At 45.1% G+C, this 14,221-nt stretch overlaps 1 protein-coding gene across 2 annotated transcripts in view; it reads left to right on the plus strand.

The window, feature by feature from the left end:
* MYO1D (myosin ID) overlaps positions 1 to 14,221 on the plus strand; it is a 184,176-nt gene that overhangs the window by 116,039 nt on the left and 53,916 nt on the right. For both annotated transcript variants that reach the window (XR_014212797.1, XM_082194740.1), the window contains exons 20-21: positions 1,420 to 1,533; positions 11,737 to 11,891. Coding sequence is in view for 1 of the 2 variants with exons in the window: in XM_082194740.1 (XP_082050866.1) it covers positions 1,420 to 1,533; positions 11,737 to 11,891 (269 nt within the window). In the remaining variant the exon portion in view is untranslated. The remainder of the gene's footprint in view (positions 1 to 1,419; positions 1,534 to 11,736; positions 11,892 to 14,221) is intronic.

The following is a 14,221-nucleotide window of genomic DNA, read 5'->3' on the forward strand; positions in this document are numbered from 1 at the left end:
AATCTTTTTTCAGTCCAGGGTCTGCATTCTCTTCTGGGGCAACCTTTCTTTTTCTTTTTCTCTTGAACTTGAAGGATCTTTATTGAGTTAAAATGAATACATAAATACTGTACTGTCTGGGGCAACCTTTCTAGGGCCACGTGCAAGCGGTTAGACAAGGCCAAAGGCAAAAATGGGCAGAGCAACAAACGTAAACATCACCTTTGTATATAGACTAATTTCTTTTTTAAAAAATTCTTTTTATTAGTTTCTATTAACCAAACAAGAACAAATGAAAACATAACGAAAACTTAACAAGAAACAAGACAAACAATAATTAGCAACGTAACAATGATTGACTTCCCTCCAACTCGGTTTTGGACTATATAACAAAAAGGTTTTTTTCTGCAGTTTCTTTTTATAGAGTATATAGACTAATTTCTACACACATTCGTACACCTTGCTCTTTGCCCCATCCAAGAGAAGCAAGAGGCAAGAGTCATTATTAGAGCAAGAGGCATTATTGGAGTTCAGGGATACATTCCATCCAGGCCAAAGCACTCAGGGTGAAAAGCAGGACCAGTGAGAGGTGTTGCCTGGGAGCATCGCCTGGGCAAATCTGAGGGGCAAATAGAGAGGCATTGGGGCCTCATTTGGTACCCAGGCCTGAGGCTTCCCACCCCTTTCTTAAGGCTGTAAAGGAAAGAAGTAGGACTTGAATTGAGTCCAGAAATACATGGCTAGCCAATGAAGATAAGAGCACCAGAATAAAATCTGTAACAATCTGGCAGCTGCATTTTGGACTGATTTAAAGCTTCTGGATGTTTTCAAGTGCGGACCCATGTAGAACAACAACTACCAGACTTTTAGAAGACATCTGAAGGCAGCCCTGTTTAGGGAAGCTTTTAATGTTTGATGTATTACAGTATTTTAATATTTTCCAATATACCAGAGAAAGCCGAAGCTCAGGTAAGACCTGCCTTTAAAGCAAAGTCCTACCCTCTTGCAATCAGCCATGCTCTGTTTTTGGCAGTTTATGTGGTTAGAGGGCTGGTCCCTGTCCCTCTTTAGTGAACAAATACAGGCAGCAACAGGATCATCGTGTTTGGGCTGATATCTTACCAATCAAAGTTAAGCTAACGGAAGTACTTTTCCTTTCTTTTTTTAATCTCATTGTTTTCAATTACTGCTTTACTGCTTTCTACACAATACCACCAAGTTGAACTCATCTTAAATCCGGACCATTTGAACTCATTTTAAATCCGGACCATTTTTAATCCTTCTGTCAGTTAAAAGCTTATGTGCTGTGGAAGCAAAATTCAAACATCTTAAGGAGCCAATAATTCTACTATCACCCTGTTCAGAGTGTGTGAAGTGTGTTTTGTTTTGTTTAAAAAAGGAAATGACTTTTAATTCCCATGGGGATTTGATTATTTGCAGATAAACCGCTTTAGCAAAGTGGAAGATCGGGCAATTTTTATCACTGACAGACACCTTTATAAGATGGATCCAACAAAGCACTACAAAGTGATGAAAACCATCCCACTGTACAATGTAAGTATTGGAGCTGGAGCCAGGACTCCACAGTACGAAATTGCTAATGATCCAATTTCTCTGTTGTAAAATTGATAAGAACTCTGGTCAGAATTCTGTGAAGTGCATAGAGGTATTTTATCTGTATTATCTTCCACAAGTACAGTGGTACCTCGGGTTAAGAACCTAATTCGTTCCGGAGGTCCGTTCTTAACCTGAAACTGTTCTTAACCTGAAGCACCACTTTAGTTAATGGGGCCTCCCGCTGCCGCTGCGCCGCCGGAGCACGATTTCTGTTCTTGTCCTGAAGCAAAATTCTTAACCTGAGGTACTATTTCCGGGTTAGCGGAGTCTGTAACCTGAAGCATCTGTAACCTGAGGTACCACTGTATATATATATTAAAAACTTGCAACCCACTCTTTGTCAAAAAAACCCCAGGGTGGATTACATCAATAGTGGGAGTGCAGTTCATAATTAGCATATTGTTGCTGGGAAGTTTCAGTTGGTGGTTGAACTACCAGGAGGAGATGCCCAACAGATCTCAAGTTGCAGACAGAATGGTATAAGTGCCAGCTCTTAAAGTAACAGGACTCTAAGCCATTCAGGCTTTATAGGTCAGTACCAAAACCTGGACTCAGGCTCAGTGGCAAATAGGCAGTCAGTGCAGATCTTTAAGCACGAATCTTTATGGTCTTTAGCTTTCAGGACCATCAGAATACTGACAACTATATTTTGCATTATCTGCAGTCTCTAAACCATGGGTAGGCAAACTAGGGGCTGGATCTGGCCCAATTGCCTTCTAAATCTGGCCCGAGGACGGTCCGGGAATCAGCATGTTTTTACATGAGTAGAATGTGTGCTTTTATTTAAAATGCACCTCTGGGTTATTTGTGGGGCACAGGAATTCGTTCATTTATTTCCCCCCCCAAAATATAGTTCGGCCCCCTGTCTGAGGGACAGTTGGCCCCCTGCTGAAAAAGTTTGCTGACGCCTGCCAGGTCTAAACCATATTCAAGGGCAGCTCCATGTAGAATGTTTTGCAGTAGTCCAAACAAAATGTTTCTGGAACCAGGATCACTCTGACCAGGCTATCCCATTCCTTGTCACCAAAGTCATTTGGGCTCCCAATGACAAAGTATCCAGACCTACCAACTAGAAACCTGGTTCTTCAGAGGGAATGCAGCCCCATCCAGAGCAGGCTGCCTCCCTAATTCCAGTCCACTGTCCCTCAGTCCTTGTGGGGGGCCAGATTGTATTTTGAAGGGGGGGAATGAACGAATTCCTAGGCCCCACAAATAACCCAGAGATGCATTTTAAATAAAAGCACACATTCTACTCATGTAAAAACACGCTGATTCCCGGACCGTCCACAGGCCAGATTGAGAAGGCGATTGGGCCAGATCCGGCCCCCGGGCCTTAGTTTGCCTACTCATGGCTTAGAGGCACAGAGGAGGTTTGGAATCTTGTTCTGTTGCAGTTTCTACTTCCAGCATTTGCAGAAAGCGCTAATGGCTCCTAATCTCATTCTGTAGCACAGATAGGAAGTCTCTACAGCCAGCCGAAGGACCAAACTAGATGGCATGGAAAATCCATGAGCAAAATTTCCTGCTGTCTTTAAAAAAAACCCCCCCAAAAAAACCACCTTGGAAAGCCCCATGTGGCTGCTTTGAAAATCAAGGAAGTAAGACTAGGTTGTTCTGAACTCCTTTCCTCCTGAACAAGCAGCTATTAGCTGTGTTTCCACACACTGAGCTATCTGTGTTCTTCCCCTACCCTCAGCCCCAACCTGCGAACTAATTCTTTCCAGAGGAGTGGTGCAATTTATATTGGGGTAAATGAAACACTCACATTGCTGCTTTCGCAACCCGCAAAGCAACTGCCTGAGCCTGCTATTTCAGTATTTCTGAAAGGGGGCAAGATCTTGATCATAGCTCTCCCTTCCCGTTGGCCACTGACTCGCAACTGTGTTTGTCTCTTGTGGCTCAGCTTGTCCCTTAAAGAATTTCTTTCAAACGTGTGATACTCAGCTGGGGGTTTGTGCCCCCAAGGCCTGAAGAAGTTTAACATGCTGAAAGGCTGGCAGACTGGCTGGTGCAAAGGAAGTCACAGCTGGGTGACCTTGGGCCACTCACCTCACAGAGTCTTTGTTGTGGGGGAGGAAGGGAAAGGAGAATGTTAGCTGCTTTGAGATTCCTTCAGGTAGTGATAAAGCGGGATATCAAATCCAAACTCCTCCTCCTCCTCCTCCTCCTCCTCCTCTTCTTCTTCTTCTTCTTCTTCTTCTTCTTCTTCTTCTTCACATGAACAGTGGCTGTCATATAATGTTTGAAACACATTACTTTGCCTATGATGGCTAGTACCTTAGCTTCACACATGCATTTGGTAGTATAATCAGATTTGGCCACTGAGGCACCCATGGGAACCCCCAATGAATTGCAAGCCATCTCAGCTTGCCTTGCTTTCAGGGATGTTTTAACACGGTAGAAAAAAAATTAATGTAGGAAGGAATTTCAGTTAGCTCATAAAAATCAACAACCAAATTTGTGTATGCGAGGACCAAGGAAGTGGGAAATAATGTGGTACAGAGTGGACAAAGGGCAAAAATTAAACACTCTGCATGGCGCTGGAATGTTGGGAGTTTTATTTTACCATTCCTGCTTGCAAAGAAGCGAAAGGAATTGCCTAGTAATAAGTAGATAGTATGCATATTGCTGATGGCCTTCCTGGAGGAACTGCTCTTTTCATTGTCTAGTACTTTTAAGGACATCTCACTGAAATAAATGTAAATGAGACAAATTAGCTCTTGTTTTGTGCTGGAATATGTTTCCTGAGCTGCTATTTCTGTGGGGGTGGATTTGAAAGGAAATACCGTATTTTTCGCTCTATAACACGCACCTGACCATAACACGCACGTAGTTTTTAGAGGAGGAAAATCCGTAGGCATGCCACCCGTAGGCATTCCCTCCATAACACGCACAGACATTTCCCCTTACTTTTTAGGAGGAAAAAAGTGAGTGTTATGGTGCAAAAAATACGGTAAGTTTTCAAAGAGCCACCCTGATCCAAAGCTCTGTAGGTCACCAATGGGCCTATGGATCTGTGTGAGCCAGTTTTCTCCATGATGGAGGTTTCTCAAATGCTGAAGAGCACGGCCAAATTTTCATTCATGCACACTTCCATCAATATTTGTTTGTTTGTTTACTATCCCATCCTTCACCAATCCACAATCCTAGGGTGGGTTACATCATGAAAGGTAAAGGGACCCCTGACCATTAGGTCCAGTCGTGGCTGACTCTGGGGTTGCAGCGCTCATCTCGCTTTATTGGCCGAAGGAGCCGGCATACAGCTTCCGGGTCATGTGGCCAGCATGACTAAGCCGCTTCTGGTGAACCAGAGCAGCGCACGGAAATGCCGTTTACCTTCCCACCGGAGCGGTACCTATTCATCTACTTGCACTTTGACGTGCTTTCGAACTGCTAGGTTGGCAGGAGCAGGGACCAAGGAATGGGAGCTCACCCCGTCATGGGGATTCGAACCACTGACCTTCTGATCAGCAAGTCCTAGGCTCTGTGGTTTAACCCACAGCGCCACCCGCATCCCTCATAAAATATATACAATGGTGATGATACCTTGAGGGGACTGGTGTGTGAAATCTTTCCAGCCTGCCAAAATTAACCTTATTTTCCTCATCAGTATTTTTGACGATTTGTTGCCCACATTATCAAACTCGGTTTGTTTTAGGAGCTGCCCATTGCCGCCAATTTTTTTTTTTTTTACACATACGCCCTCTTACCTAATATCTTTGTATGTAGTGAAAGTGGGGGAGCCTCGAAATCTGCATAATGGTGTGGGAGATGGGTTTCCCCCTTGCTCTTCATAGAAAAGCTCCATTATTTGGACTGATGCTTTCACCAAGAACACGGACCATTTATATTTGAGCCCCGGTGTTTATTTCTCTGCCTCACCTGAAAAGATGAGTTTCCTTTACATCTGTAAGATGGATTGGCCCTGTGAAGGTGTACAGGAGCTAGCCTCCTCCAAGTGCATCTGCATGCCAGCAGCGCTCACAATCACTGTTTGCAAAGCTGCCCTGTCAACATAGCAACATCCCTTGGGAAGGCGTTGCCATGGAGATCTCAGGCGGTCAGCTGATGCCTGGTCCTGCTGAAGCTTGTTTTCCCAGCTCAAGAAGCCATTCTGTCACTCCTAACCTTAAAAAAAAAAAAAAAGCAATTCCAAATGGGGAGCAATATCCCACTGTGTGCCTTTGACTTGTGGCAGTAAAAATCCCCGTGACTTGAAACCTCTGGTGGAGTTCTTGTCCCTGGTGTTGCCAGCCAAGTTGGCATATGCCAGGAACTGAAGGATAGCAATAAATAAATGCATCAAGATGGGAAGATATGATCCTAGGGTTGAGGACGTCTGTAGCTGGTGTACAGATAACTAGGAAATAACAATACATTCTGGAAAACAGAGGAAATGAAGATCATTTTCTCTTATTTCACACATGCCTGTTACTATCGCTTTGCAAGCTTGTTTTGTTAAATTGAATCAGGATGCGTTCCTGGGTCCAATTGTGGCATTTTGAGAGTGTAGATTCAGTGGATTCGTGCAGAGTTTGGTACCTCACAAAGCAGTGGTACAATTGCTTCACCATTCACCTGCCTTACAGGGCAAATCACAATTACCCACGCCAAGATGCCCAAAACAGATTTAAATCAATTATTTAAACTAATCTACCCTGCTGAAGAAGCCCCCTGTAGCAAATTATTGGGGCTAAATGTGGGTTGATAGTCCGCTGCATACCAACCATTCACTTTTTTATGTTAGAGGTAGCTCCTTGTTCTAAAACTAAGTAGTAAATGTAGTACTATCCAGAAGTCACAGTAGTACAACTGACCGTTGACTTATTGAAGGTCACCAAATGGACTTTCCCCATTCTAAAGGAGTATAGTTTTTTCAGGATTGAAACCTAGAGAACAATAACTTTGTCCCAACTGTTTTCTAGGGGACACAACAGTTGGCACTGGCCATTGCCTCTGGAATTGGCCTGGATGGAGAGGGGAAGGAAGATCAGGAGTGGGTATTGGGTTAGCATTCTCTCCTGCCTGACCCCAGCTCATAACTCCCCATATTTGCTGGAAGAAGGTGCAGGCCGAACACAGCTGGGAGCTGGGGGCACTGTTATACAGTGGTTCAGCTCCTTTCTCCTGGGCCATGTCCAGAAAGTGGTGTTGGGGGATGAGTGTTCAGACCCCTGGGCTCTCACTTGTGGGGTGCCTCAGGGTTCTGTCCTCTCCCCCATGCTTTTTAATATCTATATGAAGCCACTGGGAGAGATCATCAGGGGGTTTGGGCTGGGTGTTCATCAGTATGCGGATGATACCCAGCTCTACCTCTCTTTTAAATCAGAACCAGTGAATGCAGTGAAGGTCCTGTGTGAGTGCCTGGAGGCGGTTGGAGGATGGATGGCGGCTAACAGATTGAGGTTGAATCCTGACAAGACAGAAGTATTGTTTTTGGGGTACAAGGGGCAGGCGGGTGTGGGGGACTCCCTGGTCCTGAATGGGGTAACTGTGCCCCTGAAGGACCAGGTGTGCAGCCTGGGATTCATTTTGGACTCACAGCTGTCCATGGAGGCGCAGGTTAATTCTGTGTCCAGGGCGGCTGTCTACCAGCTCCACCTGGTACGCAGGCTAAGACCCTATCTGCCCGCGGACTGTCTTGCCAGAGTTGTGCATGCTCTAGTTCTCTCCCGCTTGGACTACTGCAATGCGCTCTACGTGGGGCTACCTTAGCAGGTGACCCGGAAACTGCAATTAATCCAGAATGCAGCAGCTAGACTGGTGACTGGGTCTGGCCGCCGGGACCACATAACACCGGTCCTGAGATATCTGCATTGGCTCCCAGTACGTTTCTGAGCACAATTCAAAGTGTTGGTGCTGACCTTTAAAGCCCTAAACGGCCTCGGTCCTGTATACCTGAAGGAGCGTCTCCACCCCCATTGTTCAGCCCAGACACTGAGATCCAGTGCCGAGGGCCTTCTGGCGGTTCCCTCATTGCAAGAAGTGAGGTTACAGGGAACCAGACAAAGGGCTTTCTCGGTAGTGGCGCCCACCCTGTGGAACACCCTCCCTTCAGATGTGAAGGAAATAAGCAGCTATCCTATCTTTAAAAGACATCTGAAGGCAGCCCTGTTCAGGGAAGTTTTTAATATTTAATGCTGTACTGTTTTTAACATTTGATTGGGGTCTCTTGATCCCTTGCAAGAGAATGCCTGGTCACAGAGCGTTCAGCCTTCTGCCTGCTTTCAGTCTCATCCCCTTGATTAGAATCCTAGAAAATACAACTGAACACACCTAGACCCTGCTTTTGGAGGCTTTTATAACAACAATTTCTAAAAGTATGCACTGCTGTTTGGGGAATTCCTTTTTACATGAGCTTTCTGGTGCACTGAAAATTTCTTGAAGTCTTAACCTTTCTCTCCCGCAAGGGGAAAATGGCAGAGAGGTGTTGAAAGGTGTCAGAAATGAGACAGCCTCTTTTTTTTATGCTAAAACAAAGAACAGTCCTTGAAGGTTGAGTTTTTTCTTAAGTTCCTTGAAGAAACTAGCAGTCAGTCTGATCCAATTATAGCCATTCTAAATAGCTAGGAATTCTCATCTGAGTACACTTTTGTCAATGCTTGACGTTTCACTACAAAAATAAATAGCAATTATTGGGTTTGTGCCTGAAGAATTGTGCTTTCCTCTGGGATGTTTGAGTGATCAAAGCTGTATCAGCTTTTAAAATTTAAAGTTTATACCCTCTAATACACTATATTATATGTATGTGTGTGTATTATGTATGTATGTATGTATGTGTATGTGTGTATATATAAATAAAAATTCTGGGGCAACGCTCTTTCAAGCCTTTGCTTAATTTAATCCCTGATTATTAGACAAAAGCTTGTGTGTGCCAAACACAATCCGGAATATAGAAATGTATTGGCTTTTTCTACGGGTCTGATTAGCAGAAATGCACTGTAAGCAGAATCAAAGCCCCATCACCAATACTTGGTCAATCAGCAACCTCTTTGTTATTATCAAGAGAGCCATTGTATGGTAGCACGCGCAGATATTTCAATCTTTGTTCTGTCTCACCTGATTTATTGCTACATTTGCACAAACCTTTTAACTCGTTAGTATTTTTTAAATAAAACACATATGCCTCTTTTAAAAAATGAATAGCGAAGGGAGGAGGATTAATTTGCACTTACTGAACCAAGACACGCACTGAAATGTAGTTATCCTTTGGAGTTGACACTTACCTAGATTTTGCAATGTGGTTCTCCAATCAAAAGAGCATAGAAAATGTCTGCCTTAGTAAAAAAATGTATACAGAAATGTAAGATTTCAGGGGGAAATGCTTCAAAAATAGATACATCAGAAGAGTATATGCACGCAATTTTATATGAATTTTCGTGTGCCAATGCAGAAACAGGATGGACTGAACTGAAAAATGGAAAATGAGAAATGGAGAGAAACCAAAATGGGCAGATTTCACCCATCCCTACCCCAAGGCTGTACAGTTGCAGTATATAGTCTGGGGGGGTGTACTGTTCTGCTACAAAAAAAGGTCTCCATACTGTGTTTAGAATACGTATTTTTCGCTCTATAGGACGCACCCAACGATAGGACGAACCTTGTTTTAGAGGGGGAGAACAAGGGAAAAAAATTCTCCCCCTCTCTGCTCAGCGCCCCTTCAGCAAAGCGGCAGGAGAAATGGAGCCCCTTCCATTTCTCCTCCCGCTTGGCTGAAGGGGCGTTGCACAGCTCTCCCTCTCTGCTGAAGCCAGGGGAGTCTTGCTCTCCCGGCTTCAGCGAAAGGAACCTGAAGCCTGTGGAGCGCAGCGGGAACTTGCGCTGTGCTCTGAAGGCTTCAGGCGGTGATCCTGAAGCCTGGAGACCGAGAGGGGTCGGTGTGCACCGACCCCTCTCGCTCTCCAGGCTTCAGTGAAAGCAATGCAAAGCCTCTGGGGCGCAGAGGGAGCGCTGAAGCCAAGGAGCCTGCATTCGCTCCATAGGATGCACACACATTTCACCTTAATTTTTGGAGGGGGAAAAGTGCGTCCTATAGAGCGAAAAATACGGTATGTTGTGCCATGCAGATACATTTTCATATATTGTTATCAGTTGTCAATTTCTGTGTTCTATGTGACGAACACATTTTGTGGGAAATGTGTGAGTAAGTTTGGAGATGAACTAAAAATTCATAACAACGTAGTCTTGGTAGCCCAATCTGGTCCAGCAGTCTGGTCAGGCAGATGCCCACAGGAAGATACAGTATGGGTACAGTGGCGCTCTGATCATAATCCCCACTGCCTAGTGTTCAGAGACATGCTGCTCTGATGCAGGAGATGAAATATGGTCATCATGACAAGTAGCCATTGATAGCTTTTATGGGGAGCTAGATAATTTCATGGAGGGATAAGGCTATCTAAACTGGTAGCAAATTCCAGAGTTTAAGTAAGTGTGAAGAAACACTTCCTATCATCTGCTCTGAATCTCTTGCTGTTCAGCTTCATTGAATGACTCCAGAGTCTCTTATTTTGTGTGTATCTGTGTGAGAGATGCTACCTATCCACTTTCCCCACATCATGCAAATACATCATTATCCCCTCTCCCCATATTCATCTAAAAAGCTCCAAATGTTGTAAACGTTCCTCAAAGGGGAGTTGCTCTTGCCCCTTGGTGAGTTTGGTTGCCCTTTTCTGCACCGCAGGCAGAGAGTGGGACTCCAGATACTTTTTATAAATGGCTCAGGGCCGCAATACCTCAAGGACCACCTCTTTCTAAATGAACCTAACCGAACCCTGAGATCATCTTCTGATGCCCTTCTTTGTGTGCCTCCTCCTCGAGAGGTCTGGAGGAAGACAACACGAGAACAGGGCCTTCTCTGCAGTGGCTCCCCGTCTGTGGAATGCTCTCCCCAGGGAAGTTCGCCTGGCGCCTTCATTATACACCTTTAGGCGCCAGGCAAAACCATTCCTTTTTAACCAGGCCTTTGGTTGATTTGATTGACATCCGATGCCCTTTTAAAATGTGGAGGGGGTTTTTTTGGCGGGGAGGCTATTGGGTTGTTGTTTTTATTTTGATTCTATATTTTATGGTTTTGTGTTCTGGTTTTGTTCTGTGAGCCACCCTGAGACTCCGGGTATAGGGTGGCGTATAAATTCAGTTAGTAGTAATAATTCTAATAAGTACCGTATTTTTCGCCCTATAGGACGCACTTTTCCCCCTGCAAAAATGAAGGGGAAATGTGTGTGCGTCCTATGGGGCGAATGCAGGCTTCGCGCAGCTCTCCGCAAGGCACGGGAGCCCGGTGCTGGGCTCCCGCGGCTTGCGGAGAATTGCCTGCATGCTGAAGCCTGGGGGTGCTGAGCTCAGCGCGCCCAGGCTTTGCGCAGCTCTCTGCAAGGCGCCGGGCTCCCGCGGCTTGCGGAGAGTTGCCTGTTCTGAGGGCTGGGGTTGGGGGAAGCTTGGGCTTCCCCCGCCCCAGCCCCGCGCCTGGGGGGGAAATAATTTTTCCCCCTTTATTTCCCCCCAAAAAAACTAGGTGCGCCTTATGGGACGGTGCGTCCTATAGGGCGAAAAATATGGTACTTTTTTCTGGGCCCCCTAAACATTTTGTGTGTCTATAAGTTTGGACTCATTGAGGGTCCGTATTTCAATATGAATAGGAAACTGAGAGTACCCTTAAATTTTTTTTTAGAAAAAAATCTGATTCTAATAATTATAAATATATCATGTAGTGCAACTGAAACAAAGCTTCCTAATATATTTGTAATATGCTTAGCATGCTTCCTAAGTACTTGAGGTGCTACTGTGAAATTTAATGTATGCCTTGCTTTTAAGGTTCTGTTTAATTGCTCAGCTGTCTGTAGGCACTTCTATATTATACAAAGTCATATTTGAAATACTAATGTCAAAACATATAGTGTGCTGCTCGTAGTAAATGTCCCTGTGTCCCTGTGTTATTTCTGCTTTGAGGTCACTTGAGAGGCAAAAGCCAGGCACTTGCCCTGTTAAAGTCTGGTTAATCAGACATGGCTGTCATTCCAGAATCGGGTGGTAGGGGGAAGGTGTCTGTATTTGTAATCTAATTTTCTATGACTACTGCAAAGCATCCACGAAGGCATGGAACTTGGTGAACCTTAATGTTTCCCTTCTTTCTTCGCTCAGCTGACGGGATTGAGTGTCTCCAATGGAAAAGACCAGCTTGCAGTTTTCCACACAAAGGACAACAAGGACCTAATTGTGTGCCTTCTCAGCATGCATCCAGTCAATGAGAGCAAGATCGGAGAGTTGATTGGAGTCCTGGCAAATCACTTCAAAAGGTGAGTTTGAGTACACATCACCAAGTCTTGCTTTGGCATGGCTTTTGACTCCATTTCTGTAAACATCTGGATATCTAGAGTCTGACTCCTCAGGGCTTGCACAAACCTGTATTTTGACCACGTAAGTAGTTCTTTTTGGCTACCCAACAGATGTGTCAACTGTAAACCATGCATCTGTATGTCCTTCAGGTTTGACTGTGTAGGGCCAGAATGAGTGCTGATAGTTGTCCCATGTCTGGAAAGAAGCAGAATTTGGTCTCAGCTCGTCTGTGCCCTTTAATTCCCAACAGGCTATTCCACTGCGCCTTCTATTTTCCACTTGCACCCACTAATTATGTGTATAATTTTAAAAGCACTCAGCTTTTGTCACAAAGTTCTTTCACACCCAGAATCATTTTGACTTGATTAACAATAGCTGCTACTCCCGTTTCTTACTCATCCTAGCTTTCCCTTAATCAGGCATGGACAAACTTGGCCCTTCAGCTGTTTTGGGACCACAACTCCCATCATCCCTAGCTAACAGGACCAGTGGTCAGGGGTGATGGGAATTGTAGTCCCAAAACAGCTGGAGGGCCAAGTTTGACCATGCCTGCCTTAAGTGAATTCCCTTAAAAGGTTCAAGTTTGAAATATGACCAGTTTTGGTCAGTACAAGTTGGCATCTACTACATTGTTAATAGAGTTCAATATAATGTGTTGTTATGGATGGAAATCCAAAATGGCCCTTCTTGTTGCAAAGTGGAGTGTGGTCTCCTACATCTTTGACACGGTTTCATCGTAATCTACTCTTTATTAAAACATACCACAGGAGCCCAGTATAACTTATGTGGAACCTTTTGCTGAACCTCGTCTCAAATTTAAATTAGTAGCAAATACTATGATATTTGGAGGGATGCGGGTGGCGCTGTGGGTTAAACCACAGAGCCTAGGACTTGCTGATCAGAAGGTCGGTGGTTCGAATCCCCACGACGGGGTGAGCTTCCATTACTCGGTCCCTGCTCCTGCCAACCTAGCAGTTCGAAAGCACGTCAAAGTGCAAGTAGATAAATAGGTACCACTCCGGCGGGAAGGTAAACGGCGTTTCCATGCACTGCTCTGGTTCTCCAGAAGCAGCTTAGTCATGCTGGCCACATGACCCGGAAGCTGTACGCCGGCTCCCTCGGCCAATAAGCGAGATGAGCGCCGCAACCCCAGAGTCAGTCATGACTGGACCTAATGGTCAAGGGTCCCTTTACCTTTACTATGAGTGCCTCCTTCCAATTCACTGAGGTTTCCCCACTCCAGTATATACCATTGGGTGTGGGAGAGAATATCACGTGAAGCAAGCTTTGACACCTGTCTCAGTCCAGTGCTTGAGACCTGTGGTAGATGCTTTGTCTGTGTGATTTGTTCCTCCATAGTTGTATAGGTTGTTAGGGGAGCAGGTAGTACTTCTGGTGAGGGACATGTCATGTTCCTTCTGGGGTAGTTTGCCCACCTTTGGTCACCACCCTGCACTCAGCTCTCACCTGTGGTTCCTAGAAGCTGTCAGCATGTGACAGCATCCCCAACCTGGGAGTGGCTTTGGCTGGTCAACTAAACCAGGTGAGGGTAGCTGATGAGTCTCAAACCCTCAGTGAGTTAGTGACTTCCCCTGCATGCAAAAACATGCTCCGGCAGATTAAGCAGATGTGACCATTAATCAGTCCAACAGTCAAGAAGGTGGTTTCTGCACATGCTATAGAAGGAAGTGAGGGGCTTTTCAACCGGGGAAGGTGGCGCATCTAGGAGGAGGAAAACTCTGGTCCTAAACTTCTGCCTTGTAGGATATTTTCGGGAAAATAAAAGACTAAGGAGTAAACCCTACACAAATCCAGAGTGGAGTCCCTAAGACGGTTGGATGGTGTCTTGTATGCCTCTTTCTGGCAAATCCTGCAGCCAGGCTGCTGCCAAATGTATTGCTCTGCTTTCCTTTGGACCGTATCACCAAGGCCAGAGGGGAGGCTTGTCGTCTGAGCCACCCATGACCTCCATACACACCGCCTAGGTTTGTGCCCAAGAGAGATGCTAACACAGTGGTTTGACTTCACCCCTGGAGGCACACTCCTTTGTCTCTTGAGACGATAGATGCCAACAAGTTTGTGCTGCAGGAAATTATACAGATACCCAGTAGAGGGCGCTAATGAGGTGGGAGAAACTGCAATGATGGGAGCTTGAGATCTGCTAGTTCCTCACTTTCTTGATTCCAGCTAGCCCAGTGCCTTTAGCCTTTACCTGTTAATTTACTATGGCATAATTCAAGGTATAGTTCAGTAAAACCATCTCTATGGTTGTCTCACACAGAACAATATT

The sequence above is a fragment of the Podarcis vaucheri genome, assembly GCF_965113315.1.
Source record: "Podarcis vaucheri genome assembly, chromosome: 13".
Lineage (NCBI taxonomy): Eukaryota > Metazoa > Chordata > Lepidosauria > Squamata > Lacertidae > Podarcis > Podarcis vaucheri.